This window comes from Rhinatrema bivittatum, chromosome 4 (assembly GCF_901001135.1).
Source record: "Rhinatrema bivittatum chromosome 4, aRhiBiv1.1, whole genome shotgun sequence".
In the NCBI taxonomy this organism is placed as follows: domain Eukaryota; kingdom Metazoa; phylum Chordata; class Amphibia; order Gymnophiona; family Rhinatrematidae; genus Rhinatrema; species Rhinatrema bivittatum.
The window spans coordinates 21,136,630-21,152,400 of NC_042618.1; the positions used below are offsets into that span (position 1 = coordinate 21,136,630).

General features: G+C 47.1%; 2 protein-coding genes across 5 annotated transcripts in view; one reads left to right on the forward strand and one right to left on the reverse strand.

Moving 5' to 3' along the window:
- Positions 1–445: 445 nt before the first annotated feature.
- Positions 446–15,617, reverse strand: NDUFB1 (NADH:ubiquinone oxidoreductase subunit B1). 2 transcript variants are annotated; one of them, XM_029597823.1, is made up of 3 exons: positions 15,461–15,617; positions 2,993–3,137; positions 446–544 (listed from the first exon to the last, which is right to left on the reverse strand). In XM_029597823.1, the coding sequence occupies exons 1-3, from the start codon at positions 15,600–15,602 to the stop codon at positions 508–510; spliced, it is 324 nt and encodes a 107-aa protein (XP_029453683.1). In that variant the 5' UTR covers positions 15,603–15,617; the 3' UTR covers positions 446–507. The 2 variants fall into 2 exon arrangements, with proteins under 2 accessions (XP_029453683.1, XP_029453684.1); XM_029597824.1 differs by lacking the exon at positions 15,461–15,617 and adding an exon at positions 15,269–15,408.
- Positions 15,579–15,771, forward strand: part of CPSF2 (cleavage and polyadenylation specific factor 2) — an 87,639-nt gene continuing 87,446 nt past the window's right edge. Inside the window, exon 1 of one of the 3 annotated variants that reach the window (XM_029597818.1) lies at positions 15,579–15,715. The gene's annotated coding sequence lies outside the window, so the exon portion shown is untranslated. The remainder of the gene's footprint in view (positions 15,716–15,771) is intronic. The other 2 variants (XM_029597819.1, XM_029597822.1) reach the window with 2 other exon arrangements.

The window sequence follows — 15,771 nt, forward strand, 5'->3', positions numbered from 1 at the left end:
ATAACAGGGGGGGGGGGAACGACACCCCACACCCAATCAAGTGTACACCTTGCTCCCCAGTCCATGTGTGCACATTTCACTATAAAAACCCTTCCCCTGTGAGTATACAAGTGATTTATCTGCACTAGTTAGTTTAAACAAGCTCATTTTCACCATTTGCCTCTGCACAGACTAAATCGCAAAGTGAAAAAAAAATTCAGTCTTTTCTGAGCTTTACATATTTTGCTGTTTACTGCAAAAAAAAAAAAAATGTATCATTCAGAATAAGTTTGCTGGGCACGTGTTCAAAAGTGTGTCATAAAAGCCACAAGAGGCAATTAAAGGGGCACCAACTTCAGAAGATAAATAAAAGCTGTATTCTTTTCAGGGCCCGTATACTTCCATATCAGTAAGCTTGATGGTCAGACCACAACTCCTCTTTCATATAAAAGACAAATAAGCAACATTTGCAAAAGTTACATTAGACAGTTTAATTAAAAATAATACATCCCATGTCACTTGAGGGCATCAACGCCATGTAACTTCTTCACCTGGTTTCAAATCCCTGGAAGAAGAGAAGAAAGTTAAAATATTGGTAGATGTGCCTATATGCAGCATATTTAAATTCCTATTATTACCCTAACAAGGTGTGGCAATAAACACCGAGCAGAACTCTTAAGGGAAAAAAAAAAAAAAATATGAAGGGTGACCAAAACGAGAAAGGGGATGGACCAGCTCCACTATAGGGAAGGCTAAATGCATTACAGCTCTTCAGCCTGGAGAAGATATGGGTAAACCGGGAATGTTATTTACCCTTTCAGATAGTACTAGGACAAGGGGACACTCATCAGTAGCAAGTATTAGCATGGGAATCCCAAGGAGGACTGGAGCTCCCCTGTTACTGGGCAAGTTATTTCTTTTAAACTCTCTCTTCTCCCTCTGAAGTTTATAAAAATGGTTCTCAGAGCACGGAAGTGTCATAACAGCTCCTGCCACCTTTGTGAGAAGATGGTAGAATTAACGCAATTGGAAATATTAGATGTCAAACTGGAAAACAAGGTGGATAAAATTGGAGTACAAGCCTGGAAAGCTTTTCATGATTTTTTTTTTTTTTTTACCTAAAGTGTGTATGTGGGGGGAGTTCCTGAAGAAATTGGGATATTTTGCATTGTGGGAATAAGACATTTGAAGTTGTAAAGGGAGGTAGTTCTATTTTATAAGGGGTTACTGTGTATGTGGTGAAATTGACAGCATTGTATTGAACTTATGCCTGAATAAGGTTATGTGGTTGTTGAAGCTATACTCTTTTGTACAGTGTAATATAGTTAACATGCTGTCTTCTAAATAAAAAAAAAACAAAAAAAACAAAACAAAACACAATAGCAAGTTTAAAACAAATTTGAGAAAGCACTTTTTCACTCAGCACATAATTAAGGTGTGGAATCTGTTGCCAGAGGACATGATCAAGGCAAACAGCATAGCAGAGAGTTTAGACAAGTTCCTGGAGAAAGTCCAGAAACCATTAGCCATTGTGCTTGAACTGATCCTACCCCGGGGACTGGGTTCGTCCTCAGAACTAGAAGAGGGGCAGGGTATAGATGGCTGTTGGACCTGGTGAGCTCCGTGATGCTTAATGTGACGTACTGGATACTTGGCACTAAGTGCGCATACCGGAATAGAGCCTGGAGTAGATGACCCTGGAACTGGACCTGTGGCGAGTACCTGATTGCTGATTAAACTTATGCATGCTCAAGGGGTGAGGAACTTGCATATATAGTGTTATCCATACACTGGAGTTTCAGTGTTCTCTGAATAAGAACCTGATGCTAGCTTTCATCTGGTTACTGATAACTCTTAAAAGCTAGTCACAGATTGTTTCAGTTAGCCAATAAAAACAGGCTCACCTACAGCTCATTTGCTGACCCTTATTGCTACATATTCAAGTGAAGTAACAGCAATCACAATAGCCAAACAAAAAAATGAATCAAATTTGAAATGAAAAACAGAGGACATCAAAACCATGCATGGACTTTCTGGTACTTTTACCCTAGTGAAAAAAACAGGAATTTGAAGAAATTCAGGTTATTTTCACTGAAGTAAATTGTAGGGCCATGCTAGACCTTCCCCTTTCCAATTTAGGAAAAGTTATTACACTTCTACATAGAGGAAGATTAAACCAGCTTTTTATTCATATTGAGAACAGTAAAATCACTGGTTTAAAAAAAATGTACATGCCACACCATAAGAAAAAACAGTGGTTTACAATAAAAACTGCCATAAAAAAAAAAAAAAAAAAAAAGTTACCCTCTTCACTGTTAAATCCTTTATATTGTAATCCCATCCACTCAAAACACTAGGGAACAGGAAAGCCTCAACACATTGCCACAATTTTTACTTTGAAAAGTTCCCTGTATTTAGGGTCATACACCATTATGAATAAGTACATTCGGATGCTGCTATGTCAATTCTCATCAAAACCTCAAATATGCAAATTATGGGCACAGCATGATCCACTGAAGCATGCACGCAAGGACAGAGATTTTTAAAAAAAAGACAAGAGAGTGTGGCTGTCATGAAAAAGGTGCACACCTTTTACCAAAATAGGGTCCAAATCAGAAATAAGATTTATTTCTAACAAAAGAGGAAGGAGATCAAAACCACCAAACTAGGAAGCAACAAGCAAGTTGGTATTTAGATGATTTACATAGCCATTGGGGAAAAGAAATTGCTATTTTTGGCTTGGGGTGATCCTCTTCTATCACCAGAGCCTATAGATCAAGAAAACCCTGCTTTCACCCAAGTCACCCATTAGGGCAAAACGACAGCATGAAACCAAACTAAAAGTTAAATAAAAATTGTAAACAGCTTTAGAGGACTGTATCCTTTTATTGTGGGCTAACTTGCAGAAATGTCCATTCATTTACTCTTTGTAAAATCAGAGACAAAAGTAATGACATAACTAACTGGTAAGAACTGGTGGCCACTGGCCATTCTGAAGCAGGCATGCACTTACCTCTTGTACAATACGCTTTTGTTTCTAAAGGCAGTCAGGCCTTCATCATTCTTTTTGTCCCAATACCAGCCAATCACAAATCCGAGAGGGACCAAAACGTTTACCCAGTGCTCCCGCACGAAACTCACTATGTTCACCATGGTGGCTAGAGGGAAAGAAACAAAGAAGTTATAGAGGCGGAAAGAAGGACAAGCTGACTCCAACAATGATATGTTCTACCTAAAATGCATGCAGGGCTGGAAATAGTCCAGAACTAGGCCACCTGCTACCTAAAATTCAGAAAACCAACACAAAGAGGAAAAGCACACACACAAAAAAAAAAAAAACGAACAAGAGTGAGAAAAATGTAACATTTCCCAGACTCCTAAATGTTGTGCCTGACTTTAAAATATATTTCTACCCCTGAACATATGCATCTTGAGACCCCCCACACATGTGGCAGAGGGACAGACTGGAGCTTGTGTGTGTGGGGGGGGGGGGGGTGAGAACATTTCTATCAATGAGCCACATGTACCAAGCATTTCCACCCCCACAGAAAAAAAATCTTTACCACATTAAACCCAATGGATGGAATCTATGTTAACACTAAACAAGGGACATGCAATTCATTACTGGAACATAAGTGCAAGGTGATGCATATAGGGAAAAATAACCCTTGCTATAGTTACACAATGTTAGGTTCCATATTAGGAGCTACCACCCAAGAAAGAGATCTAGGCGTCATAGTGGATAATACATTGAAATCGTCGGTTCAGTGTGCTGCAGCAGTCAAAAAAGCAAACAGAATGGTGAATAAAACAGAAAATATCATAATGCCTCTGTATCGCTCCAAGGTGAGACCGCACCTTGAATACTGTGTACAATTCTGGTCGCCACATCTCAAAAAAGATATAATTGCGATGGAGAAGGAACAGAGAAGGGCATCCAAAATGATAAGGGGAATGGAACAGCTCCCCCTAGGAGAAAAGACTAAATAGGTTAGGACTTTTCAGCTTGGAGAAGAGACGACTGAGGGGAGATATGATAGAGATGTTTAAAATCATGAGAGGTCTAGAATGAGTAGATGTGAATCTGTTATTTACTCTTTCTGATAAAAGAAGGACTAGGGGGTACTCCATGAAGTTAGCATGGGGCACATTTAAAACTAATCTGAGAAAGTTCTTTCACTCAACGCACAATTAGACTCTGGAATTTGTTGCCAGAGGATGTGATTAGTGCAGTTAGTATATATGTGTTTAAAAAAGGATTGGTTAAGTTCTTGGAGGAGGAGAAGTCAATTACCTGCTATTAATCAAGTTGACTTAGAAAATAGCCACTGCTATTACTAGCAACGGTCATATGGAATAGACTTAGTTTTTGGGTACTTGCCAGGTTCTTATGTCCTGGATTGGCCACGGTTGGAAACAGGATGCTGGGCTTGATAGATCTTTGGTCTGACCCAGTATGGCATGTTCTTAAATTGCCTTGTTGCGTCAGACTAAGGGTCCATCAAGCCCAGCATCCTGTTTCCAACAGAGGCCAAACCAGGCCACAAGAACCTGGAAATTACCCAAACACCAAGAAGATCCCATGCTACTGACGCAATTAATAGCAGTGGCTATTCCCTAAGTAAACTTGATTAATAGCAGTTAATGGACTTCTCCAAGAACTTATCCAGTCAGCAGGACCTATTCCATTCAGTTTCTCATGCAAGATGCTCAGAGCCAAGCTATTAAAGCAGGGAGTATCAATTCAGATTCATTTTATGAACAAAATGACCACCTTTGACTCTAGAGGCCCCCCCCCCCAACCTATAGAAGGAGAGCCACATGCACCCCTTGGTTGAATGTCATGCCCCTTCCCTCCCAGCAACAGTAGAAGCTTGATCCAGCCTGCAGTAGCAACGTTGGGGGCACATTCTGCTGCTACCAGCAGCATAGGTAATGCAGGTGAATCCACTTGGGCCAGAGACATGGAGACAGGCTGCAGCACAGCCATGAGGAGTTTTTGGCTGCTGTGGAGGGTAGGAACGAAAATTAGCAGGTAAGAACCAATTTTCCTTTCTTGTACATACCCAGATCAGTGGGATGTACCAAAGCCACATTACACTGGGCGGGAACCCAAAAGACCTGCCCGCAAAACGATGTCCCCAAAAAGCACTTGGTCTGGATCCCTGACATCCAGACGGTAATGCCTTGTGAAGGTATGCAGGGAAGACCAGACTGCAGCTCTACAAAATCTCCTCAGGCAACAACTGACACTCCACCCAAGAAGCCACTTGCGCTCTCGTCGAGTGCGCTTTTAAAGCGGTCGGGGCAGTGCAATCCTTCCTGATATAGGCCAAGCAAATTGTTTCCTTCAGCCAGTGAGCCAAGGGTGCCTTTTCACCTTTCTATGGACCTACAAAGAGCACACAAAAAAAAAAAAAGGTGATCCAATTTTCAAAAAAAGAGTTAGTGACCTTCAAACATCGAAGGAGAATCTGGCGGACATCTAACAGATGAAGATCTCCTCCCATAGCGGGGTCACAAGCCCTATCAGGAAATCCGGGTAACTCCAGACTCGTTAACATGAAAAGGCAGACACCACTTTTGGCAAAAAAAAAAAAGAAGGTGCCATGTGTAGGGACACCCTATCAGCCGAGATGCAAAGGAAGGGATCCCTACAGGAAACAGATGGCCACCAAGAACACCATCTTCAAGGGGCGGTCCTTTAAGGAAGCGTGTCTCAGAGGCTCAAAGGGGGGGGGGGGATCACAAAGCGCCCTCAACACCAGATTGAGATTCCACTCCAAGCATAAAACTTACGAAGAGGAAGATGAAGGTGCTTCACCCCTTTCAGGAAACAGACAGACTAGAGGCCTGCCACCTACCCGCCCTAGGAAACAACCCAGGGCCAAAACCTGAACACACAGGGAACTATAAGCCAAACCTTTAGATAATCCCTGCTGCATAAAATCCCAAGACCTGAGGAATAGTCACCAACAACGGCACTACACCCTGCTGGTCACACCAGACTTCAAACATCTTCCATACTCTAGCGTATGCCACAGATGTCGAGGGCGCCTAGACTGAAGCAGGGTGGAAATCACCTGTTCCGAATAACTTTTCATCCGTAACCGCTGCCTCTCAAACACCAGGCTGCGAGAGAGAAGTGATCCTCCCGATCCGAAAAATGGGCCCTTTTCCAGGAGGTTCAGCAGATGAGCTAGGCGTAGCGGGCCATCTGTCACCAACCGTACCAGGTCTGCAAGCCACAGCCGCCGCAGCCACTCTGGTGCCACCAGAATTACCGAACCAGGATGGTCCTCTATGCGCAGGAGAATATGCCCAATCAGGGGCCATGGAGGAAAGACATACCGGAGGATTCCGGTTGGCCACTTGCAGACTAGGGCGTTTACTCCTACTGCCCCAATTTCCTTCTTTCAGCTGAAGAACCGGTCCATCTTGGCGTTGACACGGGTTGCCATAGAGGTCCAGTTGGGGGGAACTCCATTGGGCACAAATGTGATTCCAACCCTCCTGGGATAGTTCCCAGTCCCCGGGAGTCCGACTGAGGAAGTCCGCCTGCATGTTGGTCCACGCCTGCCACATGAGAGGCTGAGATGCCTTCCAGATGAAGCTCGGCCCAAGCGAAGAGGAGGTGTGCATCCTGTGCCACGGCCAGACACCCGGTTCCTCCCTGGCGATTGAGATATAGTTGTCCGAGAAGACTGAAAGCATTCTCCCCTGCACCAGGGACTGGAATGCCAACAATGCTTTGCGGACTGCTCTTGTCTCTAGGTGATTGATAGACCACAGCCGTTCAGGTAAGGACCAGGTTCCTTGCGCTGCATGACCGAGGCACACTGCTCCCCAGCCTTGAAGGCTCGCATCAGTTGTCACGATCACCCAATCTGGGACTTCGAGAAGCATCTCCTTCTGTAAGTTGTCTTCCGACAGCCACCATTGCAGGCTGGATCTGATTCGCTGCGACAAAGGCGGGGCAACTGGTATTGCTCAGACACTGGGTCCCACCGCGACAGTAGATCTCTCTGCAACGGTCTCAGGTGAGCGAAGTCCCAAGGCACCAATTCCAACGTCGAAACAATGAACCCCAAAACTGTAGGTAATACCACACTCTGGGGATTGGAAGCTGTAACAAGAAACACACTTGTTGCTGCAATTTGTACATCCTGTCGTTCGTGAGAAAACACCCTGCCCTGGAGTGTGTCTAAACAAGTTCCCAAATACGCCAGACACTGTGACAGATTCAGATGACTTTTCGCTTTGTTGATTACCCAGCCTAGGGACTGGAGACAATGGATCACACGAAGAACCGTCCGCTCGCCTTCTTCTTCCGACTTGGCTCGAATCAGCCAATCTCGAGGTAAGGATGGACCACTGTGTCTTCCTTCCAGAGGGTTGCTGCCACAACGACCATCACCTTGGTAAAGGTGCACGGGGCTGTCGCCAGTCCGAACAGCAGCACCTGGAACTGAAAATGCTGACCCAGGATCTTGAATCATAGGAATCTCTGGGTGAGCGCTGCAAATCAGGATGTGTAGATAAGCCTTGGTGAGATCCAAGGAGGCGAGGAACTCTCCCCTTTTGAACTGTTGCGATGACGGTTCGAAGTGTTTCCATTTGAAAAAACGGGGCACCTTCAAGCAGCGATTCACCTTCTGTAGGTCCAGGATGGGTCGGAAAGTGCCCTCTTTTTTGGGAACCACGAAATAAATGGAGTGCCATCCCCCGGACGCCACGGAGACAATAGCATTCAGGGCTAGCAATCTTTGTAGAGTGTCTTCTACTGCAGCTCGCTTGTTGCTGGAAATGCATTGCGATTCCACAAAGGCTGGCACGAGAGGCCGAGAAAATTCTAAGGCATAACCTTCTTTTACCACCTCCAACACCCAGCGATCGGAGGTGATCCTGGCCCACTCCTCAAAATTGGGACAACCTGCCCCCAATCATCCCGTCTGAGGAGTGGGCAGGCCTGATTTCATTGGGCAGGCTTCCCAGTCATTCCCTGACCGAAACCACCTCTGGCAGGACGACTGGAGCTGCGAAAGGACTGTGTATGGGAAGAGGTCTGTCTGGAACCAGAGGGTGGAACACTCCTCCCCGACCTGCTTTTTCGGAAATCCCGAAAACAGGATAGAGGACCAAATGATTTCCTGTAGGGCTTTCTATCTTCCGGAAGTTTATTGCCCTTGGAATCCCCTAGAGATTTCATCAGCTGATCCAAATCTTCTCCAAACAGCAACTTCCCTCAAAAAGGCAGACTGCACAGTTGCGACTTGGAAGAAGCATCCGCTGCCCAACTGCGGAGCCATAGGAGCCGCCGAGCTGCCACTGAGGAGACCATAATCCGGGCCACCGAACGCAAAGTCATATAAGGCATCCACCACATATGCTATCGCAGCCTCCGAAGCTGACAAAGTCCCAGAAGACGATGGGTCCTGTGGTTTTTGAATCCAACAAACATGCTCTTTGCATCATGCTGGCACAAACCGCCGCCCAAAATCCTAAGGAGGAGACCTCAAACACCTGCTTCAGATGCAGCTCCAGCTTGCGGTCGTGCACATCTGAGAGCAGCCGCTCCCGCCACTGGAATGGTTGGTCTTCTTGGTCACCGCTGATACAGCCGCATCCATCTTAGGTACCCTGAGGCGTTCTAAATGTTCCTCCATTAGCGGGTAGAGTTTTTGCATCGCCCGGCTGACAAGCCCTGCCTCCGGGGATTTCCACTCCTGGCTGATGAGCTTTTGAATCTTCTTTGGGATGGGAAAAGCACTAGGTGGACCCCCAGAGACCATCCAGGACTGGGTTCACTCCCTCACTGTCGGAATCTTCTAGCAAGGGTCTCACCCCCAATTCCTCAAGCACCTGGGGAATAAGGGGGCACAATTCCTCCCTCTTAAACAACTGGACCACGCAGGGTTCGTCCCCCTCATCTATGTCTGGAGGGACCTCACCCTGATCTGTAGCAGTGTCCCTCGGGGGCAGAATGGAGTTGTTCCCCTGCTGGTCAACTGCACCTGCTAGATCCTCCCGAGCCAAAGTTGCCCTGGATGGACGACTGTCAGTTCGCAGATGGGGACGCTTAGGAACTCCCATGCTCCCATCGTGGGCTCTGTGCTTCGCGAGCCAGAAATGCTTCATGCATGAACAGGACAAATTCCAGTGAAAATCCCCCCAGTCCCGTATCTCTCGATTCCTCTGGTCTCAGTCTACGCAGTGGGGGACAGCAGGGGAGAGTCATCCTGGGAGACCTTTTCCACAAGGTGCGCAGTGTGGGTTGGGCTCCTTCTGTTAGGCCCAGCCGCCAAGCCTGACATGCAGACCTTTTAGGTTTGGTCCTCTTGTCTGAGGCCCCTTCCCTACCCAGTGCACAGTGACAGGGGGGTCTAAATAATCTGACCATCCCCTGCAAGCCTTACAGGGTTCCACCAGAGGAGTTTCTGCCATGTTCCTCCTGCAAAAAAAAAAAAAAAAAGGTATATAACTCCCCCCCCCCCCCCGGAAGAAAACAGGTGCTGCCACCCAGCCCTGGTGACCCCCACCAAAAATGCAGCAAAAATCGGCCCCAGGAACACTGGGGAGCCGCATGGGAGGTCGAAAAGAAAAAAACCCACCAAAATGGCCACCACGGTAAAAATAGCTCCGGAGCCGGCGGTAAAAATGAGGCAGGGAGCCTAAAATGTCTTCGGAGGTTTTTACCAGGGCTGAAACACTCTCCCCTCGTCTTCAGGGGTCTGCCTGGCTCTGCACCACCAGGCAGACTGATTTACCCCAGGAGCCATGGTGAACAGGGAACTTGGAACTGTTTGTTTGTTTTTTTAAACAAACTTCTAGTAACAGAAAAATATAAAGCCTAAGCGAAGAATAATAGAAAAAAATCCCCAAAGGAGCTACTTCTCTGTACCGCAGAAACTAAGGGGAGCCTTCGGCTCGCTGAGGGAGCCAGTCTCCTGGCTATCAGGGGACCTGGAATCACACGGGCTAGCACCGCCAGGGGTAACCAACCCTCCGCACCGAGGGATGGTCCAGACACTGAACCTAGCACCTCGGGGAGCAAGAAAAATCCGTCTCACACAGAGCTGCAGGTATACATGACCACCATCTGCTGGAGTCAGAGAAATACTGCCGAGCTGCAGGTGGCACACTTGGGATACCAGTGCCTTGAAGCTTTGTTCTGACTCCATAACCCACTGGTCTGGACTGATCTGGGTATGTACAGAACTTATGCTCTTATGTACTCCCATCCACCCTCTCCACCCCACACTTCCCTAGCTGGGCACATATTAGGAAGGGTTGGGGAGACAAGGGGGCAGGGCTGCCAACTCGGGGGGGGGGGGGGGGGGGAAGTGTATAAATATTACTGACACTATCTGCATCCCTGGGAACCTGCCCCTTGCCTTCCCTAGCACTCCAAATCACCAAAAGGGCCAGGCATAGCTTCCCCCACCCCAAAACCCCCTTCTCAGCAAACAACTCTCAGGTGAGCTCTCCTCTCCCCCCCAGCTCACCAAACTCTTGAGGCTGCCACTCCCCCTCATCCCTTCTCAGAGATTTAAATGCCCTGTGTGGCCCTCTCTCTTGAAAAGTAAACCAGGTGTCCCTAAACTCATTGGAGCAGTAATTCAAGAAAATAAAATTTGATTCTCAGAGAAAGTATTTTTAGTTCTATTTAATTTCTTACTCTCAAGAATATATTTTAATTTACAATACAAAATGTAGTAGCACTTCATGCCAATTAAAAACAAAATCTGCTTCAAGAGCAGAACATTTTATTCTTGTGTATTCTTTTCCATTTCTCTACCAAATCCTCCAGCATTTCAGTGTTATCAAGGACAAGGATCTCAGAGCAGGGTAGGGATTGTACAGCAGAGCAGCTGGTGTGGAAGGGTAGTCTACACAGGCCTTATGGGGTTTTTCCCCCTGCTGTCACATTTATATAAAATCATAAGTGGAATAGAATGGGTGTGAATCAGTTACTTACTCTTTCAAATACAAAAATCAGGGGACATGCCATAAAGTGTTTTAATGTGCATCTTACTAAAAATCAGTAAATTCTCTCACGAACGCACAATTAAACTGGAATTTATTGCCAGAAATGTGGGAAAGGCAGCTTGCATAGCTGGGTTTATAAAAAGTTAGGACAAGTTCTTGGAAGTCCATAAACTATTATCCAGACAGACTTGAGAAAAGCCAAGCAGCCTGGGACCTATCTTCTATTTGGGATCCTGCCAGGTACTTCTGACCTGTATTAGCCACTACTGGAAACAGGATGCTGGGCTTGATGGACCCTCAGTCTGATCCAGTATAGTAATTCTTGTTTTCCTATGTAAACTATTCACTGAATGTTTCCTTCTGTTTTGTGTACATCATTAAATCCTAAGGTCCTAAGAAAACTCAAGCAGACATCCACAGGAAACCCAGTTGATGTACAGAACTGGAAGTGCATATGTGCAGAAATAAGCATATTTAAATTACCTAAAGAAGTTTCTGCCTCAACATATAGTAACATAGCTAAATGATGGCAAAAAAAAAAAAAAGGCCTAGCTAGCCCCTCCAGTCTGCCCAACAAATTTAATTTTTATAGGTCAGTAACTGCCACTCTGAACAGGTTACCCCTTTTCTTCATTTCCCACATGTCTCTCAGTTCAGAACACCTTTATTTTAAGGCACCCAGCTGACCTCATACTCTGCAACAGATGTCTAATCATATGAAACGTCTCTTGAATTTGAACATGGTAAGAAAGTTGGACTAACATGGCTACCACATTTCTATAAATGGGACGATGCAGTCCATAGAACTGGGGTTATTTTCACATGTGCATATCTCAGCCAGTGTGTCCTGCAGTCTAAAGGTATTCCTACATGGCTCACAACAGTCAATATTGTCCTCTCAGCAGTGCTCTGTTATCTTGCACAGAGATAGCATATAAAGGCACACTATGTACCTTCAACAAAATCCTCGCATTATAAACGTGCCATATCTACAGCAGGCCCCATTCAATGGAATGCGCTCCCACCAGACATTCGGCTTGAGCTCTGCCACTCTTCATTCAAAAAAAAAAACTTAAAACCTGGCTCTTTAGCCAAGCTTTTCCAGGACCATGATCATCATTTTTTCCCCTCCAACCAGCAAGAGCATATCTTCTTCACAAACCCCCATTTTCCATACCACTACCTACTTCGGTATCTAATCTCTTGCTGCAGGACACTTGAGACTTTCTCACTTATACGTTATAATTTTTATGCTCAATAAGACCTGTCAACTTAATTGTTTAAGTCTTTTTCTTTCCTTTATCTTTTGGTCATCAATGTTACAACGTTATTGTTAAATTTTGAACTTATGTACTCTGTTCCAAGTTTCATAACCTTGTTCTATGTAATGCCTTTTGGCAATTTTCATGTTCTGTTTCAATGTAAACCGATGTGATCTTTATTTCATATAGGAACACCGGTATATAAAAATCTAAAAATAAATAAAATAAATACCAACTTATGGATCAGGAGTAACATGAGCCTCCATAGGGCATCTTAGTGTGGTTGTTAGAACGTTACAGATGTAATCCCCCTTCAGAAAAGAGGCTACCTTCCTACTCCTGAAGAGCCCTGGATCCCTTACAGGGTGGGAAAAAGAAGAAAAAAAAAGCCTCCGAGTTCTGTGGAATGGGGGCAGGAAATTCCTACAATGCCACAGAGGATTTCACCACCACACAAAACCCAATACAAAAAGTACTCAGCCCACACAGATGTAGGTTCCAAAATAGAAAGTTCACAGAAAATGTTAAAGCCCAATGATAGGCAGGGAAAATATTCTCTTGCTCAAGCCAATACAAAATAGAGCTATAGAAAACAGCACACAATAGAAAAAAAAAACAAAACCTCAAGGTTTACTTTCACAATTCTTATGCTGGAGTTCTAAGGCATCCACACTTTTTCCTAGAGCTCTTTACTGTCCAGTCCCTGGGGGAGAAGCACATACTCCCTCTGTTTACACAGGACTTGCAGAAATGGCCCAGGACAACTCTTCTCCAGGTGGTTGGAAGTTTCCCAATCTAGTATTAGAATTCCAAAACTGGCACGGACTCCATACTACCCCAGCACAACTTCTCCGCAACCTCCTTCAGCAACAAGTCCTGAATCCCCCCCCCCCCCCCCATATAATAGCACTTGAAAATTCAAATGACTCCAGAAAACAAACACACAGACCGATACAGTACGGAGCGGTAGGAAGAGCTGCGTTAGGGCCGGGCGCACCCGCCTTTGCCGCACGCACAGTCCGGCTCACCTACCGCTCGATACTGTATGTAAATAGCTTGCAAATGCAAGCCGCATCCAAGAAGCGTCCGTGAAGTGTTAGGCCCGCGCAACCCATTTTACTGTATAGGCGCTTTATACAGCGCCTATACAGTATCCTGGGTGCACTGGTACCTGTCATTTCAAATGACAGGCACCAGAAGTGGATCCCAACTTTAACCAAAGAAAACCTAAAATCCCCTCCTCCAGAAGCGACTCGACATGTAAAATATGTGAATAAGTGTAACCAACTTACTTTTTGTTTCTTTTTCAGCCCTTTCAGCCTTCTCTGCCGTCCTCCGGAGGGGGCAGCCAGCGGCTAAAGCGGCCCCCGCCGGCGAAGACGGACGAACGCACGCCCGTAGTGCACGGGCGCTCAAGCCAATGAAAGCACATGGACGGGCGTGCGTGACGTACGCCGTGTCGTCATGCACTTCGCTGGCTAGAGCGCCCAAATTGATGGGCACTCAAGCCAATGAAAGCACATGAACGCGCATGCGTGACATTGCGGCGTACATCACGCACGCCCGTCCATGTGCTTTCATTGGCTTGAGCGCCCGTGCACTATGGGCGTGCATTCGTCCGTCTTCGCCGGCGGGGGCCGCTGGAAGCCGCTTTCGCCGCCGGCTGCCCCCTCCTGAGGACGGCAGAGAAGGCTGAAAAAAACAAAACGTAAGTTGGTTACACTTATTCACATATTTTACATGTCGAGTCGCTTCTGGAGGAGGGGATTTTAGGTTCTTTTGGGGGAAAGTTTGCCGTCTACCCTTACCCCTGCCTCTAATGCAGGGGTAGGGGTAGGCGGTAAATTAGCAGGTTAAACGTGCGGCTAAACTGCAGGTTAAAAAAGCGATAGTCGGGGCACGTGTTACTGAATGGGGGGGGGGGGGGGAATAGCTAATCCGATCGTTTACATCTCATATACATGCCGCGGGCGGAAGGGGTTACTCGTTGATTTAAAGAGGCAGTAAGAATGGGTTAAAGGGGATAGTGACTCACAGGTTGGACTAACACAGCCAAATTGTGAGTAGAAGGCGGGTTAGAAGCAGGGTAACCGCGGCCGCACTTTACTGTATTGACCTGACAATTAGCACGGGTGCAATTCCCCTCCAACAATCACGCCACTGGCACACTCCGTCAACATGACCTTGCTCGGGGCTGCCTGCTGTACCACAAAAACGTATGCAAGCGCAGGGCCACCGCAGGGACTATGAGTGCATTCTGGCTCTTAGGCCTGTTGCTTCTGGCACCTGATGAGCGCTGCTCGCTGTCTGAGGCACTTGGAATCCCAGAGGGGCATCTTGTCACCCATTTGGGGTGACAGCTGGGAAGCTCTGCCTTAGGAGGATGGACCCACCTTTCGTTTACTTACTAAATCCACTCCCCTTACTAGAAGATTCCTACTACCCTATAGCAGGGCCTGAACTGCCCTAGACAAAGTTAACTGGAATTACTAGTCACACAACATTTTGGATACAAACAAAACCAAAAGCATTAGACTCAGTCTTCAGATTTCGCTAATCGCCAAACTGGCTCCCAAAACCAAAGAGACTGAATGCCACTGATCTAGGGCAGAACCTCCCTAGGTCTCCGGCTCACCTCCCCTCTAAGCAAAGGGTTCATAAGAAAACGAGCTCAGCATCCTGTTTCCAACACAGGCCAAGCAAGGTCACAAGTACCCGACATCTTTCTATGCGAAAGTCTCCGAGTGATCGGCCCGGACTTCCCGTGATCTCTCCGAGGCATCGGCTCGGCTCGGCTCACCCCCCCCGGCTTGTGAGGATGCACAGCCACATTCGGGTGGAGGGGAAAGGGTCAGCCCGCTCCATTTTCTCTGGGGCACTTAGGGACGGGACCCCAAACGGATTCTCCAAGCCGTATTTCAGCGAGAGCCAGCGACCCCAATAGGACGTCTCGGGCGATTCCCCAACCACACACCGGCACCCGCTTTCCAGATAGATAATAAGGAAGGGTAAACCTAGGATCCCCCCCCAGCACTCACCTCCGACCACTGGCGCGAGTTAGGCCCTGGCGCTCACCTCCAGACTTAGAGGAGAGGGAGACACCATTCGCTCACAATTTACAGGGGGGCGGGAGTAAGAAGTGAGGCAGGCGGGACACGAGCGCCCCTTTTTAATAGCACACGAGCGCCCAGGTTATTTAAAAAAAAACAAAAAAAAAAAACACACCGTACCTTCAGCTAGCGCGACTCCGTGTTCCTTACGTTTCAAACGAGTCGGTAGGCTCCTCCAGCAGCATTTGCGGCGACGACTCCCCCCCGGCGATGGTACGCGCCGCTCACCCCTCACCTCTAGCGCTGAAGATGGCGGCGGCATGAGGGGGAACCGGATGGATTCCGGGGGCCCGGGCGCCGCGTTGACGGGTCGGGGGATTTTGCCGGCGACTCCTCGATGAAAGTGCGGCGGGCTCGGCGAAGGTCTGCGGCGGGGTAGGTGGCCATGGAGGGGGATGGGCGCTGGGGCGGTTGCGCTAGGCCTCGCCGGC